The sequence below is a fragment of the Filobasidium floriforme genome, assembly GCF_021052385.1.
Source record: "Filobasidium floriforme strain CBS 6241 chromosome Unknown HD553scaffold_10, whole genome shotgun sequence".
In the NCBI taxonomy this organism is placed as follows: Eukaryota; Fungi; Basidiomycota; class Tremellomycetes; order Filobasidiales; family Filobasidiaceae; genus Filobasidium; species Filobasidium floriforme.
The window spans coordinates 341,681-359,828 of record NW_025763631.1 but is presented as its reverse complement, the minus strand read 5'-3'; the positions used below and the strand labels follow the sequence as shown (position 1 = coordinate 359,828).

The window sequence follows — 18,148 nt, the reverse complement described above, 5'->3', positions numbered from 1 at the left end:
GTTGTCTGTAAGGTCGAGGTCGTCGGCCGGACGGAGTGGGAACATCCGCTTACGGCAAGCTTACGGCAAAATTACGGAAAGCTTACGGCGATACCCAATCTGACCGGGGGGAGTGACCTCCACACACTCGAAACCTCTAGAATGTCCGGGATGGATGATGAAGGCGGGTTGGGAATTAGGAAGGCACATACATACTTCTACCAATTCTACATCATCCAAGGATCGAGTCACGAGCCAACGACGACTGTCTCTCACGCAACTCGCTCGACCCAGAATCAATAATAACTACTACCAACATGGCCGACGTGAGTCTCACTGAGCTAGTCGACCGAGGAGAACACCTATTGATGTCTACACCTCCTCTCCTCAGGCTGCTGCTCTTAAAGCCCAAGCCAACGCTGCTTTCTCCGCCAAGGACTTTGCCAAAGCCTCTGACCTGTATTCGCAGGTGAGTTGGCAGCTGTTCTCAGCTGTTGTGCCTGCTATAATGGATTTGTGCTGAATCATTCTCGACGAATCCAAACAGGCCATCGAGGTTGATGGAAGCAACCATGTCCTCTACTCGAACCGATCTGCTAGCAAGGCCTCGCTGAAAGATTTTGCTGGTGCTTTGGAGGATGCTGAGAAGGTGAGTTCTGTTTTCGAAGAGCAGTGCGACGGTTCTAGACATGAAGCTCACAAACCGTTCCGCCTGAGCAGTGCATCGAGCTGAACGACGGGTTCGTCAAGGGTTACGCCAGGAAAGGAGCTGCACTGCACGGACTCGGACGATACGAGGACGCCGTCTTCGCCTAGTATGTTTATAATCTCTCGCAATATCAATCGATACCTCTTGCACATGCTAATTCTCAACTGCTACGTCTATAGCGACCAGGGGCTTGAAAAGGAGCCCACAAACACCGCTTTGAAGTCGGGACTCGAATCAGTCAAAAAGGCAATGGACTCGAACAGCCCCTTCGGAGCCGGCGAGAACCCCATGGCGAGCATGTTTTCCGACCCCAACCTCATTGGAAAACTCGCCAGCAACCCCAGGACCAGCAAGTTCATGGCCGACCCGTCCTTTGTTCAAAAGATCAGGGACCTCCAGAGTGGCAAAGCAAACGCAGACATGGCCAACATCCTTCAGGATCAAAGGATGCTCGCCGTTCTCGGAGTCGCCATGGGCGTCGACATGGTAAGCAGATACGCTGACGTATCTAGTTAAGGAGGCCTTGATTGATCCTGAGTACTACCCGTCATAGCAATCCTTTGAGCGCCCTGAAGGATCGAATGAGATGCCGGAGGGACTCAAGAAGGAGCTGAACGAGGACACCGACATGCCCGATGCGCGACCATCCGCATCCGCTAGCTCTTCGAGCTCGGCTCCCCGCAGATCGGCCACCGTGGAAGACGAGCCTGAGCCATCAAAACCTTCCGCTAGCAAGCCCGCAGCTTCTAAGCCCCAGCCTAAAGCACCGGAACCCGCTGCTGAGCCCATGGATGTCGAGCCGACCGAGGACGACTTGAAGAAGAAGAAGGCTGCCGAACTCAAGGCGGAGGGTACCGCTGCTTACAAGTCGAGAGACTTTGACTCTGCCGTCAAGGCGTTCCAGTCTGCGTGGGATGAGTCCCCTTCAGATATTACCTTCTTGACCAACCTAGCGGCCGTTTACTTTGAGCAGGGAGAATACGAAAAGTGTATCGAGGCTTGCAACAAGGCCGTCGAGGAAGGCCGATCCCTTCGAGCCGATTACAAGGTCATTGCCAAGGCCATGGCCCGTATCGGATCGGCATACGAGAAGCAAGGGAACCTCGAGCTAGCCGTCAAGAACTACGGAAAGGCTTTGACCGAACACAGGACTCCCGAAACCTTGACAAAACTGCATAATGCGGAAAAGGCCAAGGCCGATGCCGAGAAGCAGGCTTACATCAACCCCGAATTGGCGGAGCAGGCCCGAGAGGCCGGTAACGTGCAGTTCAAGGCAGGCCAGTTCGCCGACGCCGTCAAGTCCTACACTGAAGCCATCAAGCGACTGCCCTCTGACCCGCGTGGATACAACAACCGAGCCGCCGCTTACAACAAGTTGGCCGCCCTCCCGGAAGCCCTGAAGGATGCTGAGGAGGCCGTTAAGATCGACCCCTCATTCGTCAAGGCCTACCTTCGTCAATCTACCGTTTTGCTCGGCATGAAGGAGCCCACCAAGGCCATGGAGGCTTGTCAAGCCGTGAGTTTAGAGCATTTGCAGATTTGGCACGACCTCTTGCTGATGTTACTCTACGTTGCAGGCCACGGAAGCCGACAGCGAGAAGAAGCACACTCGCGAGATCGAGGCACAAATGATGAAGTGTGCCAACGATACATACCAGCAACGTCAGGGCGAGACCGATGAGCAAGCACTGGAGCGAGCCATGCGAGATCCCGAGGTCGCCAAGATTATGGTCAGTTCCGGTTGCGGACCTTCTGTTCCCAGAGTATGTTACTGATCTTCCATCGCCTCTTGTTCACCTTACAGAACGACCCGGTCATGCAATCGATTCTGCAACAGAGTCAGAGCGACCCCAAGGCTCTGCAGGATCACATGAAGAACCCCATGATCAAAGCTAAGATTCAAAAGGTCCGTTCTAGACTGTTGATTTTCCAAAGCCATAGCCTTACTGACGAGCATTCCCCTTACCATAGCTTATCGCCGCCGGAATCATCCGAACCAGGTAAACTTGTACATCATATTCTACGCATATTTTATTGTCTCAATGCGACGGCATGTGTCTGAAAGAATAACTACAGATTGTTGTTACTTATCGCTCGGATGCGCAATTACGTCGTCTTTAGTGGGGCCGCGTTGGTGGCCTGACTTGTGAAGCTGTAGTGATCCTCCGCCTCAGACAGCCCTTAGGTGTATCCTTCTGTAGGCTGTGTCTACTGTCAAGCAACCCAAAATCCTCTTCCAGACTGCCAAAACTGTCCCAGCCAGCGCCTGTATGGTCGACTGGCAAGTCCAGCAGGTTGCTTGCTTCTTGCGACCACGATTGGCGCGCCCTACAAGACCTATTTGGTTGACAGGTACTATCGACTTGTCGCCTATAATCAGAGTTCCGCAAGCTCCATCCCAAGAGGGGTGGACTGCTCGACTGTCTTTCCTCATTTAGGTCGTTGTAGCAGGACAAAAGGAGGAGCTCTCTCTTTCGCCTGAGCAACCGATTTTGCCTGAGGCGGATTGCCCGATTTCCCGTTCGCCTTAGCGGAACCTCGACTGGGTTGACGAGGGAGGACCGCGACCGGCTGATTGGGATCCGGACGGAGGAGCTTGATCCCATCCTTGTCCATCTTGGCAGGCGCACGACCATGACCACCCGGAGATCCCCTAGCATCCTGTGCCCTGGGACGCGTCAACAGGGAAATGGGTGCTCCTCCTGCAGCGGCAGGGCGAACGATCAATCCGGGTGTCGAACGCTCGAGACCGCGTCTTTGCTCGTTCTGAACGCGGTGCATCTCGCTCGCCTCTCGACGTCTGGCAGCATCTTCCATCTCTTGCGCTTCGAGGATCGCCTGGCTACGCTCCAACGCTTCCTTTGTGAGTCCACCGCCGCGCGCAGGCGAGGAGGATTGCTTCTGAGGCGAAGCAGGCGGTACTGGAGATTGAGGGCGGATCGCAGAGACTTCGGGCCGGAGCAGCTTGATAGGCTGCGCGGACTGGCCGGCAGACGCAGGGATCCTGGTCGCGGGACGACCCGACTGTGACCCATGTCCGGACCCGTCGACCGCGGTTCCGTCGCGCTTCACGTTCGCTTTCCCATCATTTCGACTCCCATTTTCCCTCCCTTGGCCATTCCCGCCTTTATGGTCTCGTCCTTGAACCGCGGGAGCCACCGTAAAATCGAGACATCCGATGCCCATGATCTCGGCCCATTGCTTCATGGCGTGTCCTCGTGCCCTATCACCGAATCTGACGATGTGCGACGCTTCTTCCTCTTTCACCCCGTCCTCCATCGTATTCTGCGTTTCAGGGCAAATGACCAAGATCGGTGCTTCCTCCGGAAACTCCCACACATGTCGGAAGTACGAGGCACATTGAAGCGTCGAAGCGACAAAGTTTGGCATCGCTTCTTCCCCCTGCGGGTCATGAGCATCGTCTCCGATCCCGACCCCGTCGTCTTGGTCCGCCCTGATCTCGGCCAAAGGTTCCCAGCCGAGGTTATTGTCCGTCTCCAGCTCGTCCTGAATCCACAACCCCTGCCTAAACTCTCCAGGTTCGAAATCGTCCAGGTTGCCCTCCTGCCGAGCTTGATCGCGAGTCTTCTCCTGAGCGTCCTCGATGAACCGGGTCGCCTGACGAGCCTTGACGCTAAGGGAATGCATGGATTTCTTGAGCAGGTCGAGCGTGTTGAGTGCTGCGTCGTAAAAGAGTACCGGTGTACCCAACGTAAGCTTTTACAACCCGGCAGAGAGGCTCGGACTGGAGTAGTTTGAATCACCTTCGAGAGGGACGACCACCTCGGCTTGATTCTTGATCAAGTTGCGAACTCGAGGGAGGGCGAAGAGAAGCGCCGAGGTGTCGAGGACGACCCGGCGAGATTGTTGCTCTCGACATCTGTCCCTATCGGGTCCTCCACGCCCTTGCCCTCCACGACCTCGTTCTCGGTCGCGACCTCTACCTGCTCCTCCGCTGCCTCCCCGACCATCGCGATGGCCCCCTCGCTGACCACCTCGACCGCCTCGCCTGTTGGTCGACGGGGATCCTGACCGCTTTCCAGCTTCACCGCCTTGTACTTTATCCTCGAGCTGTGTGATCTGATGAGATATGTAGGCTGCCGAGAGAGCTTTCGATAGACGAGCTTGACGTGCGAGCTGCAAAGAAATAGGCAAAAGACTGTTTGTCAGATCTGGGTGTCCAGAGTAAGTGAAATTCTAGGTGGTGAACTGACCTTGTCTTCCTGCGATTCCGTCGCCATGATATGACCGCCCGGGACCACGACCGATAGCAAACTCTGTCGGTGCGCACACTACAAGCACGATCAGTTGCTGGTTGTCTGGCCGTGATAGAAAGCCGAGGTCGATAGCTGTACGTCTAGGCGAGCCTAGAGCGAGTTGCTGATCGTTGAATCGAATCGATTGCGAGGCGATGGCAGGGGAGCCAGGAGGGGGGGCATATGAAAGGGGGGAGCACTTGAACAAGGGGGGCCGGCGGAGAATTTACGTCACTCGATTACGTTATCGGGTTGGGTGATCACCCTTCGGTATCAATTGGCTTCGCAAATCCTTGCTCTGCTCTCTGTGGCCGAGGTTGTCGAGTGCGTTATCTCTCGCTAAGACGCTACCCCGAGCTGGGAATGAGAGAGATATCGAATAGCGACCCCAAGACTATTATATACAGCGTACAGCTGCCAACAATCAAGAACAATAATAGTAATCAGACGATAGGGTACAACGCCGTCACTCGCTCTGCCCTTGTCGACCCATGTCCTGGTAACGATCAAACGCAAATCCTCCGAGCACATCCCATCTTTTCCTTCCTTCTTGACGTCATATAAACTCGAGGGCAACTTCCTTTCCTCTGGGAAACTTCTACACGATCTTTCACAGTCCACACTCGACTCGAAACCTATCAGACTCTTGCAGTCTAGACGCAGGAACAAGAGAGCTTGCAGCTTGAAACGTCGGCAGTCGATCGTTGGACACGAGCCAGATCCTCCCGCGTGATAGCCAGGCAGGCAGTGAAACGCACAACGTCCTCGCAGTCATCATCATTTTGATCACCATCGCCTGAGGCTGAGAAAAAGAAAACAAGAACAATCACAAGCCTGAATACATCTCAATATGCCCGCACGCGATCCTACGGCCTCGCCGCACATCTCGAGTACGGGTGGTCCACCCTCTCGACGAACCTCGATACAACATACCGGACCCATCAAGGACCTGAACGACCCGCAGAACCCTCATCGACCGACGTCCCCCGGGTCTAGCGGGATCAGCGGTTCCAACGTCCATCACCACAGTTCATTGTCGAGGAGCATCGGTGCACCTCGAGCTCGTAGAGAGAGCTTGACCGGGATGACGAGCAATTCCAAGGGGAAACGGCGGACGGGTTGGTACGGCCTAGGACAGGACGACGCCGACCGACAGGGCGAGTCGAGCGTGACGTTTGAAGCTGGAGGCGAGGTCGAGGATGCGACCAGCCCGCCTAGTCAAAACTCGTTGACCGCAGCCGCCATCCGTGATCGGACGCTCAATCTGGCCGCCTCGCTCGCCTCGCAATCGTACGGTTCTTCAGGGTTCGAAGAGCCTGCCAGTCAGCGGCGGGAGGATCATGAGGATTCGATAGGACGGCCGTTTGGTGGAACACGACTGTCGAGGATCCTTGACTCTAGTCTCGACCTCACCAATACTGCCAACAACAAAGATCAGGTCTCTCCGAGCAAAGACATGTATGCCAAAGAGACCCTTGGCACGGGTGCGAGTCCAGACGGTCGGTTGGGATCTCCGACGAGCGGACCCAGCGCGCTCAGCCTGATGCTCAGCCGGTCTGCCTCTTTGCGTGCCTCTCCCAACCAGAGCGCAGAGAGCTCACCCAACAAGCACGCCGGGTCGGCTATCTTACCGAAAGACGACGGGAACACACTGCAGAAAGGCGGTAGCACCGACATACAGGCTAGCGGCGCCAATGGACTTATTGGTCTACTCGACACCGACGCAGCCGCTCGACGGCACAAGGACAAGGAAGAGATTTCCCCCGGGTCTTCGTTGGGCCAAGAGACGCCTCGTCCCGGAGCATATAGGACGCTGGCTAGCCTGTCGTCTTCCACCCAGACCATCCGACCGAGTGGACCCGTGGGCAGGGCGATCACCCCGACGTCGGACGAAGACGTCGTCGAGAGAAGCGGCAAGGCATCGGAGTCGACTCCGCTGTTGCATACCATTCGCGAGACGGGACGATCAGGATCCAGGTCTAGATCGCCGCCCGTTCGTTCGACCAACAGCGTCGACTCTATCGCTGGCAAGATTGGGAACTCTCAGTCCCAGCCGACTTATTCCAGCACAGACGACACCAAGAACATTGACGATGCAGACGGACCATCCCCCGGCCCAAACCGAGTTCGAGGACTCGTCAAGACCATGAGTTCGTCCGCAAAGGAAGCTGTCAACGTCGTTCGAAAATCGACCTGGAAGGATGTCGGTAGAGCGGTCGTGCTTGAACCTCTGTCCAACATTCCTGCCGTCGTCCTGGGTCTAATGTTGAATGTGCTGGACGGCGTCAGTTATGGTATGATCACGTGAGTTGGCTTAGTCCTGATCATTGCGGCTAGACCCATTTGCTGATGGCCTCACAGATTTCCAGCGAGTCCGGTATTCACGGATTTCGGTTCCATCGGGGTTTCCATGTTTTTCATGTCGTCAGTAGCCGTCCCATATCGTTCCTAGTCACTTCGGCTTGCGATATTGATATCTCGTTGCTCCTGCAGATGTATCATTAGTCAGCTTTCTTACACCTTGGGAGGCAGTATCTTTCGGTGAGCAGCTGTCGACTGACTATTGGGTAAGGGCGAGCTTGCAAACTAACGGGTGAGGTCTCGTAGCGGAGGAAACGGTTCCATGATGATTGAAGCTGTCGTAAGCCTCGGAGATACTGCTGAGCGTCCTTGCTCGACAGCTCACACCCTTGCTACCATAGCCCTTCTTTCACATCTTGACAAATATCATCACTACTGAGATCGGAGACAATGTGAGAGCTGATAGTACCAGGATCAATATCGCTAGCTGACCAGTCATCCATAGGACCGTGCTATCATCGCCACTACCATGGTGTCATTTGCATTTAGTGCCATCTTGACAGGTAAGCGATCTCCTCGATATCATCTTGGTGCAACTAGATTGAAATTTTCCTTTCCTTCACAGGTCTGGTCTTTTTCGCTTTGGGTGCTTTCAAGTTGGGCGCTCTGATCGGCTATTTCCCTAGACATATCCTGGTCGGGTAAGCAATCGGACTGGTCCGTGAGTTGGTTCATGTGGCTGAGCCTTTTCCAATCATTCCTGCTTTACAGATGTATCGGGGGCGTGGGTATCTTCTTGCTCGAAACAGGGTAAGCTTATCGCTTCTTAATCACTAATCGCCGGTCGCTAAACCGGTCCTCTCAAAGACTCGAAGTGTCTCGTGGACTGAAAGAAGAAGGTTTCGAATACAACTTGACAACGCTCAAGTTCTTCTTCGAATCTCCTCACGCCATCGCACTCTGGGGAATTCCGCTCGCTCTGGCAATCATCTTGAGGATCATCACCCATCGCTTTCATCATCAACTCATTTTTCCCGCATACTTCTTCATCATCCCGGTCGTGTTCTACATTGTGGTTGCCATCGGTCGCTGGGACATGGCCACGTTGCGAGAGAATAATTGGGTGCTAGATGTCGGGAAGCAGTCCCGACCATGGTACACTTTCTATACCTTGTTCGGTACGTCAGACGAAATCATAGCATCGACACCTCGCACGGCTAATCTCGCCAGCTACCTGCAGACTTCAAGCAAACAAACTGGAAAGCGTTCTGGGCGTGCATTCCCACCCAGCTAGCGCTTGTGTTTTTCGGAATTCTGCATGTACCACTCAACGTGAGTCCCGGCCACTTCCAGAAACTTTGGGTCATTGTTTAATCTGCTTCATCGAAACAGGTTCCCGCACTTGGTGTCTCGCTCAAGGAGGATCATGTCAAACTCGACCGGGAACTCCTAGCTCACGGAGTGTCCAATATGGCAGCCGGTTTCTTTGGCACTGTCAGTTCTACCTTGCGCCTTCGCCTCTGCCTGGCTAATCCCGCACTCATCTCTACAGGTTCCGAACTATCTTTGTTACGTGAACACAGTATTGTGTAAGCGATCTCGCTAGAAGGTCTGGGTCAACAAAGCTGACTGATTGTGCTTTCTAGTCTACCGAGTGGGAGGCGGCTCTCGACTTTCAGGCTTGATGCTGGCGGGGGCTACGACCATTATTATGACGGTCGGACCATCTGTCATCGGCTACTTGCGTGGGTTTGATCGAATATCGCATGTTTCTGAGCCAATGCTGATGAGGCTGCGCTTCCAGCTGTCTGTGTTGTCGGAGCCCTGATCTTTGTGCTCGGTATCGATCTTGTCACCGAAGCGATTTGGGACACCAGGAACCGGGTCAACCGCATGGAATATATCACTGTCTGGGCCATCGCTATCGGCATGACAATGTGAGTTTTTTGAGTGATATGCCGCTCGCGGACATTCCGCTTATCTCACCTGATCCCCAACGCCACGCGCAGCTTCGACTTCGTATTGGGACTCTTGCTCGGCGTCGTACTCGCGTCTCTCTTCTTCGTCATTCAGAATTCGCGACGTCGTCCGATCCGTGCTGTATTCAGCGGGGCTACCGCCAAGTCTACCGTCCGCAGACCGCACGCTCAGAGGCAGTTCATCCAACAAGTCGGGAGTCAAACCTGTGTCATGAAGTTGCAGGGATTCCGTAAGTGCGCATAGGAACAAGGTTGGTGAGGGCGAAAATTTGACTTCCTCTTTGTTCTAGTCTTCTTTGGCACCATCACTCGTGTCGAAGACGAGATTAGGAGGCTACTAGATATCGCTGCATGGCAACACAATCCGATCCGCTTTCTCAGTGAGTTGTACACAAATCAGGCTGCGAGAAGACTGCTTACCCTTTGCGGTAGTCGTGGACTTTGCCCTGGTGGGGGGTCTCGACTACTCTTCGGCAGAGGCCTTTGTGCGGATCCAGCGACTCTTAAGCCAGAAGGATGTCTTGCTTATCCTATGTGGCGCCAGCCCTGATGGACTGGTCGGACAAGCGCTGCAAGCGGTTGACCTCTGGGCAGACCAGGAAGGTACTCGAATCGAAGTTTTCGATGGCTTGAATTCGGCTTTGGAATGGTGCGAGAATGCTTACTTGTAAGCCGGTCGCAATTCTTCCAGAGTTATGACAAGTCGGTCGTTGCTAATACTTACAATCCAAACTTGATCTGTAGAACGGCATTCTACCAATCTACTGCCTTCAAAAAGGAGCCTACCCGGCAGATCGGTGCGTAATCTCTCGCTCCAAAGCTGTCTCGGCTGAGAGTGCTCATGAACGGCCGTCTCGCAGACTTCCCTACCGTTTCAAAACCACCTTTCGCCCTCAGCGATTCATATTCGCATAGCCCACGGCGTAGTCATCTGGCCGAAGCTGGCGGTTCGACTCGGCCTTTCCAATGTAAGCTCCTGAACATAAACCTATCAGAGCATACAGCTGAGAGATTGGACCGTCGTAATAGCTACCCCTGTGACTCCGGCTGAAGATAGGGACAAGCCTGCAGGTCCCGCCAAAATCGCTTTCAAACAGCCTCTGCCACTGCTCATGCAAACCTTTGCCGGTTACCATACCCGCGACAACCCTCATGACTTCTTCTACCAGGTCATGCCCTACTTTACGCCCGTCTCAGTGGCCGTTGGAGACGTGATCTGGAACCAAGGCGACATGGCGGATGCTCTCTATCTCATCGAGTCTGGCTGCCTCAGAGCTACCTATACTTACGAGGACCACACGGAGCCGCTTCAAGAGACAATGGTGGCTGGAACCGTTGCGGGAGAGATGACTGCGCTTAGCGGAACACATCGAAACGCTACTGCCGTAGCGGAACGAGATGCGCAGCTTTGGAGACTGAGCATCGAAAGTCTCGAACGTTTACAGCGCGAGAAGCCGGATGTTGCTAAAGACTTTATCAAGCTGGTCCTTAAGGGTAAGTTTCGCTCGGTCTTTGCCTTCGCGGCTTGCAAGCGGATTTTGTTTGTTGACCCGGGCGCTACTCAATTAACAGTCGCGGCAGAGGAAGCCGACGTGTTGTCAAGTCATCTTATCGCTGTTTTGTCGTAAGGCAGAACAATATACCTCTACATTACACATCAGTAGTTCTATTGCATTTGTATCGTAAACAGGAGCCCCATCATGGCATATCTGCATTTAGGGGTGTCAAAGTCGATTTTCGGATGTTTTCTGGGAAGTACGTAAGCGAGCGCGAATCTGCCTTAAAAAGATGCCTCACTTTGACACCCCGTGAGAATTTCTGGGATGTCAACGAGGATCTAGAGTGGTAACTACCGGAAGTGGCTGAGACATGGCGCTGCCGGGTGAGACATACGGCATCGGGGGCAATTGAGTGAAAATGCGGACATGAAATGAGCTACTGTCCGTGAATTACTCTGAGAACCTCGGGCATCAGGCAGACAACACAACTCGACGCTACTTCGCCATCTATACGGCCTATCCTGTATCAACTTGCCTTCGCTGCGACAGTATCATACTCAATTAGAGATCAGAATACGTTCAATATGCCCAAGAAGTCTGCACGGGAAGAGGCTATCATACGACTCACGCGGCAGTTGGAACGTCTGATGGTCCTGCTTGCCATCTTTGAGACCCAACGTAATCACACTCGACATCAACTCTGGAGGGATAAGGATAACACCTTCCTTCGGACTCGGCTGGCATTCCGTCAGCAACGGTATCGCCTCATTTTGAACTTCATCGGACCCGTCGTTCACGAACTTGCCCAGGTGCATGCCCACCGGTACTACCTCCCACGGGTACCCGGTCGAGGGTTAAGACAGCGGAGGACACCGGTGTTCGAGCACTACTTAAGCACGAACGACATATGGTTTAAGCAGATGGTAAGCTAGATCCATCAGCCGAAACCAATCTCTAGACAAACCTTTGTTGACGTGGACTATTTGTGTACAGGCCCGAATGAACAAAGCCTGCTTCCATCAGCTCGTCAACCACATCAGAGGCCATCCGATTTTCACGAACAACTCGAACGTACCGCAAGCACCGATCGAATACCAAACGCTTGTTGCCGTCCGGAGGTTTGGAATGAGTGGGAATGGAGTTTCTTTGGGCCAAATGGCGACGTTCTTCTCGATTGCCGGTGAGTGACCAGGGTGAAAGATGTTGCGGTTTCTACATATCCTGAGCTCGTAACTGACCACTCGAATTTGCTATTTGACTATATAATCCAGAGGGTACCGTCGAACTATGGACACAGAGGGTTGTCAGTGCGATCATCGATCGGCTAGGGCATCTCATTACCTGGCCAGACGAGCGTGAAAGGAGGAAGATTGCAGCCGAGGTCGGGCGGGTCTCTCCGTTCCCCGATTGCGTCGGTTTCATAGACGGAAGCTCGATACCGCTAGACGCCAAACCAGGGACTCACGATGCCGTCGATTATTACAACTACAAGGGGTTCTACTCCCTCCAGTTGATGGCCTCTTGTGACCGGCGCAAGTGCTTCCGCTATATTCTCCTAGGCTTTCCGGGAGCGGCCAATGATTCCCGAATCTATAGCTTCGCAGAGGTCAGTCACGATCTGTCTTTGAGCGGCGAGGCGTAAGCTTATCTGAGGCAGCGAAATCACAGATCAACTTTCGGGCAGAAGAGTTCTTCTCTCCCGGACAGTGGCTTATGGGCGATGCAGCCTTCCCGCTCAGCGAACATATGGTTGCACCTTTCAAACGCGGACGCGGGAACGCTTACCTCGCACCCGACCAGCACCGTTTCAACCAGAAACTCGCCTCCATACGAGTAACGATCGAACATGCCTTTGGGATGTTGAAGCTTCGGTTTCAGTCCTTGAAGTGCCTACGAGCGCAGATCAGTAATGACAGCGATCTTCAGCACGCGTTGAGGTGGATTCAGGCGGTAGTCATCCTCCACAACTATCTGACCGAGAACAGCACGGACGATTTCTGGGATGACTATGACATGGCGGCAGAGGAACGGCAGTGGGAAGCCGATGCGCGTGAGATACAGGACGCCTGGGTAGCATACGTAGATGAAGAGAATAATGGCCGAGAGGATGGGGACTCCAGAAGAGCGTTCATAAAGAAATTTGCCGAAGATCGTAGATACGCCTTTGCTTACCTGAATGAAGATGAATATTAGCCTCTGTGTGCCCTGATGACATGCCTGTAACATACGCGAGACCAGCCGCTTTCATAGCAGCGCCGACATCCATACCTGCGTCCTTGAACGTCTTGAACGCAGCAGTACGGGCATTCAAGAGCTGTTCCTCTTGGGCTAGCTTCTTCTGATTGCGCTCCATCTCTTGTTCTTCCTTCTGCTGAGCCCATCGTTCCTCCTCCAATCGCAGTCGCCTGTCGTCCAACCTCTTCTGATCTTCCCACTTCGCCTGCTCAAACGCCGCATTCTTTTGCTGTGCCTCTGCTTCGAGCTGGGTACTCTGCGCCCATACTTCGGCAATTTGAGCCAGCTCGCTGTGCTTGTCTGCACGGCGCTTGTCGGGTCCAGCAGGAGAGGGAGTCACAGAGTGTGGGCGACTGGCCGCCGAGGTTTTTCCTCTCTTTGACGAAGCGGTGGTGGTGTTGGATTGGAGGGAGTCGCTAGGGGAAGGTTGGAGTGCCGCCTTAGATGTTTGGCGGCTAGGAGTTTGGGGTAGAAGGTTTCCGAACTGAGGGATCTCGTCTTCCGGATAATCGTCGTCGTCCATGAGCCTTCGATAGGCTGCATCATTCTCGAAGTCATGGCTGGCATCGTCGACCTGCCACGCTTCGTAATTCGACTGGCGGATAGGTGCGGAGACGGTGGCAGGTTTGGTGGGTGAAGATTGAGGAGTGGGAGAAAGGTATTCGCGTGCTGCTGGCTTGGTGGAGTCGATGAGGGTAACAGGACTGTCGACAGTCCTGCTCCCGAGAACAGCTTTCAGGTCTTCGTAGTATGGGTGTTTCTTGGCAAAGACAGCTGGGTATCGCTACGTATAAGCTCTCTAGCCTCGAGCAGATCACAAGAGGATGGGTCTCACCTTCAAGCGTGGCTCTCTTCTGCCTTTTCGCACTTCGCTCAACCCTGACTTCCTCCTCAAGCGACTCGTCATCCTCGATATCCGAATTCGTCAACCCGTTCCCAGTCTGCTTCATCTGTTTGTCGGCCTTACGCCAGTTATCTACAAGGTTGCGCACCTATCAAAGCGATCAAGGAGAACATCCCTCTGCTGTCAGCTAGCCGGTCCCGGCGGAAAATGGAAAAGGTAACGCCCACTCACCTTGTCAGAGATGTTGGCCAACGACTTAGTAAATTCGATTCCATTCCTTTGTAGCTCTTCGACGATTTTGACTCCCGCAGCTTCCTTGTTAAACTTCCACTTCGTATAGTTCTCGCCTGTCGACAACCATCGAACGAGGATCGTCTCAGCGTTGGTTTTGCCGTCAGGAGTGAGCAGCTGGTCCCAGCGGGTGTAGTCTCTCTGCTTCGTCTCCTGTGTAGTCTTCTTTCGGATAGTAGAGTTGCGGGTGGTTGTGGGGTTTGAGGTAGATGTGTCGCTAAGGAAGGGATCGTTGTCGATACTCGACGAGGAGGGACCGGCTAAAGCGGACGAGGAAAGAGAGGATGTAGGTTCGATCTGGGTGGCCTTCCTCTTGCGGGAAGGCTGGAGTGGTACTGTGGTGCTAGCGGGCATGGTAGAGGAACTGAGTCTGGTGGGAGGAGGCGGCATGGAGGCTCGAGAAGAGGATGTGCTGGAGTGTCGAGTTGTACGAGGTTGTGGGCGCTGAGGTGAGTGAGTAACGGGGTCCTTTGAGGTCATATTTTCCTGAGATTGGTCCTGGGCGATGTACGGTGTGTTGAACCTGAGCCTTATAGGTTGTTGGAAGGCAGTAGAAGGCTGGTCCTAAAGGTTTAGGTCGAATAGGTAAGAATCGACGGATCGAGTTAGCTCAGAAAGATGGCCGGAAGAGGGAGTTTACGATTCTGCAAAAGATGGCGGGCTACGATGATGGGAATGCCGATCAACTCACTTCAACCGATTGCCCTTCCATCCTGGGAACTTCCTGCACCGTTGAAACTATCCTGGGTGGTGTTGAGTATCTTAAAACGACTTTCGTAAGAACATAGGTTGATAGATCAACGACCAAATTTGGCGTTTGATCTGATGAGGTATGTATGGGTCTGCGCGGGGAACTTTTGGTGCGGGGCCCCAGGTTTACGGCATGATTACATAATCTGAGACATCGCCGGAAAACATCCCACGCTGCAACTTTGACACCCCTTATTGTTGACCGCTTCGCCCAGACGGGCGTCCACTTGCTCCAATCCCGCTCCAAGCCCGTCAAGCTCTTCGTCGCGCCCACTTCTCGTTGTATCGTGGAGGAATGACTTCAGGCTGCAGTGGCCCAGCATCCGTCTCTTGCGTGACGGGGAGATCAGAGCAGACTGCAGCTCCTCCTTGTGCAGGGCTGATCACGTCGGCATCGGCTCTGATCAATGGATTATGTAGAACCGTCGGGTCGTAACCTGCAGCCGGATCTGCAGCCGCCTCAATGGCCTGAGCGGCCTGAGATCCCGGTCTAGATCCCTTGCTGCTCTGTTGAGGAGCCGCGTGTTCGAGAGCCGCGGGAACGAGATCTACAAGAGATTCCACATGGTCTAGCAGTGTCTCATCAGAATAGATTCATGCCTGACTCACACGGTTGTACCTGTGACAAGGCGGTATATCTCCCTTGCTTTGGAAACTCTGCGAGCTGTTCGTCGGTCAAATCGACCGGTCCCCACGCCGCCCGTTCCTTCTTCTTGGCACTGCTAATCAATGGTCTCATGAATGAACCCCTTTTATTGCAGTGTCAGGAATAGGTAGCTTACTTGTTCTTCCTGCGCTTGAACAGGAGGTACATGAGGGCCACGGCGAGAGCCAGACCAAGGATTCCGCCGATCTGTAAGACCGTGCAGGCAGATTCGTCAGTGAGCTGTACCCGCATGGCTCGACTGCGTACTTACGGAGATCCCAGCGATCCGGCCGGCGGAAAGCGCGAGCCCATTGCGACCTGAATAGTCGATATAGGCACTGATCCCACACAAATCTCGAGATCAAATGGGATATTTCAGGTTGCGAACAGTCTGCTTCGACTCACTTAGATTTGACCCATGTGGTTACGATTCGGGATACCTCGAATGAAGTGGAATTATCCTTTCCGAGGTTGGTCACTTCTATGCTATGCGGCACGGTCGGATCCAAGGGTGAATAGAATCTGTGGGACTCATTCAAACGCAAACATTGAGCTTTAACACGTCGCGAGTTCCGTCATATCAACGGCTTACAAAATCTGATCATAGTCTCCCCACGAAGAGAAAGCGTTCCCGATCCATTCGGGGCCGCCGTCAATTTGAACGCTATAGTTCGCGTGATCGTAGTTGACTGTCCCGAACAGATAAAATGCGCTCGACTCGTTGCGGATGGCAATGGTTACGCTGGATCCGGGAAAGGTTGTCTGAATCCTAGGGTATCTGACGAGAGGAGAAGGGCTATTTTCTGCGGGTGGTAAGAAGGTTATACGTGCTCATATGAGCCGCTCAACCGACAGACAACGATGGGGTCATGTAGTGGTACTTGCCTTCTGGGCCATACATTGTTGATCGAGTCTCCCAATCTCCCATTGTAACGGTGAAGGGATCGTTGATACTACCCATCGCGGCAGTCGCATTCTGCGTGATGTTGACCAGGTCCAAGCTTACACTGATTGATATGCGATTAGCCACACGGATCCCCCCTGCGGACCAGACGCATAGTGAAGAACTTGTACTAACCCGGATCCTTCCGCAATGGCCTCGGTGGTGACGCTCCAGATTTGTACACTCTTTCCTCCTTGAACGAACAGAAGAACCGAATGGTTTCCATCTGTCATTCCGCGGCATCCCCCCAGCAGATTATCTTGCGATCCGAAGGTTTCGTAGCCTTCCGCTGTCCCGACCGGGTCGCACGATACATTGTATCCAGAATCTCCACTCGTCCCCCACCCTTCTGCAGTGCCATAGATCCAGACGTTCGTTCCGGTGAAATTGTACGACATAAACGAGCCTGACAAGGCTGACGAGTGTCCAGGTCTACCGCGGCCCATGGTGTTGTTGACGTAGTCTGACCAATCGGATTCTGGTACGTTCCATGTCCAGCGTGAACGGAACACTGTCTAAGTGATCTCGCTAAAGTGTCAGATTCAGGGCTTACACACCTGTATAAGTCAAGTTCCAAACGTCTCCAAGTTCTTTACCGGGGGACCATTTTATCATTGGCGATGTGCATGGCACCGTGACATTGTAGACTTGAGAGAGATTCATGGTCGACGGTGTATGCCGGGGGCCCGGAGCTGGATTTCAAGTGTAACGCTTGAATGTATACGGCCAAGGTAGCAAGCAGGGGCGGTATTCGTAGATTGATTAGCCGATTCGAATGCGGTGATGGCATATGTGTTATATAGGAGCAGGTCATCACAAAATCACAGAATATAGCACAGCATCAGGCATATCCTAGATCTCAGAGCAGGTAACCTCGACAGCCCGAGCAAGGGCGCAAGGGTGAGTTCGCGGGGGGAAGGCTAGGGACGCACATCATTCGCACGACCCCCGGTTTAGCACAGCTCACGCGTACATTCACGGTCAATCATCATCATCACTCGATCACTCGTTCCTGAGGGACAGAAACTATTTCCAAAGGGGTTTCGACGAGCACCAGTGGAGAGGGGAGGGTGTTGACTCATTCGAACGACCCACTCACCCATCCTTTGATCATCAACGTCCTTCTCCTCTTCTCCCCTCCTGCGCCTCCTCTCGCTCTCGCTAATCGCTAATCGATCTGAAACTCGAAGATCACTCGCGTCACAGTTTTGCTTCCGATTCGACGGGGTCCCACTCCCTCCCTTTCTATTCTTTCCCCTTTGGGGCTTTTCATGCAATCTTATCTCAGCGCGGGCGCGAAGCGAGGGGATGAGCGGACATTCCCGATCGGGTAACTCGGTCATCCCTTCTATCGACATCACCCATCCACCCAGCACTAACGTTCAATCTCGACATCGACCTTGATCGACCTTTCACCTTCTGGTCCTATCGTCCTAGGAAATCAACAACGACATTAACAATCGTAGACAACACTAGTCAACCAACAACCCACCGACCATATACAATCAATCCCCGGGCAAGCCAGTGACGGGGAACCTTTCTATCGCTTTCCGTTCGACATTCCGCTGCCCTGCTTTGATAACACGACCCTCGCCGGTTTCGACTTCGACACATCTGTCTGTCCTCGTGACCTATTTGACCTCCTCCCGCTCCTATCCCACCCATCTCAAAGAGGAGCAGTAACGGGTAGCCTATCCAGGTCTTACTCGTCGCAAC

The 18,148-nt window shown here is 53.6% G+C and overlaps 5 protein-coding genes across 5 annotated transcripts; 2 read left to right on the top strand and 3 right to left on the bottom strand.

Annotated features, from left to right (window-relative positions):
• Positions 1–199: 199 nt before the first annotated feature.
• On the top strand, positions 200–2,743 carry HD553DRAFT_310832 (chaperone). The gene is made up of 9 exons (XM_046179882.1): positions 200–305; positions 371–448; positions 527–628; positions 700–794; positions 868–1,174; positions 1,242–2,204; positions 2,266–2,418; positions 2,493–2,594; positions 2,660–2,743. Exons 1-9 carry the CDS (start codon positions 297–299, stop codon positions 2,690–2,692), a joined length of 1,842 nt encoding a protein of 613 aa, XP_046036833.1. The 5' UTR covers positions 200–296; the 3' UTR covers positions 2,693–2,743.
• Positions 2,744–5,075, bottom strand: HD553DRAFT_310827 (uncharacterized protein). The gene is made up of 3 exons (XM_046179881.1): positions 4,903–5,075; positions 4,453–4,825; positions 2,744–4,368 (listed from the first exon to the last, which is right to left on the bottom strand). Exons 1-3 carry the CDS (start codon positions 4,927–4,929, stop codon positions 3,119–3,121), a joined length of 1,650 nt encoding a protein of 549 aa, XP_046036832.1. The 5' UTR covers positions 4,930–5,075; the 3' UTR covers positions 2,744–3,118.
• A 257-nt stretch (positions 5,076–5,332) lies between these two features.
• Positions 5,333–10,852, top strand: HD553DRAFT_295709 (vacuole protein; the record flags this gene model as incomplete). The annotated part of the gene is made up of 21 exons (XM_046178495.1): positions 5,333–7,248; positions 7,306–7,368; positions 7,438–7,485; positions 7,552–7,585; positions 7,647–7,697; positions 7,751–7,808; positions 7,871–7,946; positions 8,017–8,055; positions 8,113–8,423; positions 8,486–8,577; positions 8,638–8,739; positions 8,798–8,834; positions 8,892–8,990; positions 9,050–9,182; positions 9,255–9,454; positions 9,515–9,604; positions 9,657–9,891; positions 9,969–10,021; positions 10,085–10,192; positions 10,254–10,718; positions 10,797–10,852. Exons 1-21 carry the CDS (start codon positions 5,795–5,797, stop codon positions 10,850–10,852), a joined length of 3,804 nt encoding a protein of 1,267 aa, XP_046036831.1. The 5' UTR covers positions 5,333–5,794.
• A 1,838-nt stretch (positions 10,853–12,690) lies between these two features.
• HD553DRAFT_341854 (uncharacterized protein) lies at positions 12,691–14,447 on the bottom strand (the record flags this gene model as incomplete). Its single annotated transcript, XM_046182680.1, has 5 exons — positions 12,691–12,729; positions 12,803–12,890; positions 12,952–13,732; positions 13,794–13,950; positions 14,034–14,447. 5 exons carry the CDS (start codon positions 14,445–14,447, stop codon positions 12,691–12,693), a joined length of 1,479 nt encoding a protein of 492 aa, XP_046036830.1.
• A 648-nt stretch (positions 14,448–15,095) lies between these two features.
• On the bottom strand, positions 15,096–16,878 carry HD553DRAFT_341853 (uncharacterized protein; the record flags this gene model as incomplete). Its single annotated transcript, XM_046182679.1, has 8 exons — positions 15,096–15,391; positions 15,453–15,562; positions 15,626–15,696; positions 15,761–15,827; positions 15,895–16,011; positions 16,082–16,285; positions 16,347–16,496; positions 16,568–16,878. The coding sequence occupies 8 exons, from the start codon at positions 16,876–16,878 to the stop codon at positions 15,096–15,098; spliced, it is 1,326 nt and encodes a 441-aa protein (XP_046036829.1).
• Positions 16,879–18,148: the final 1,270 nt, after the last annotated feature.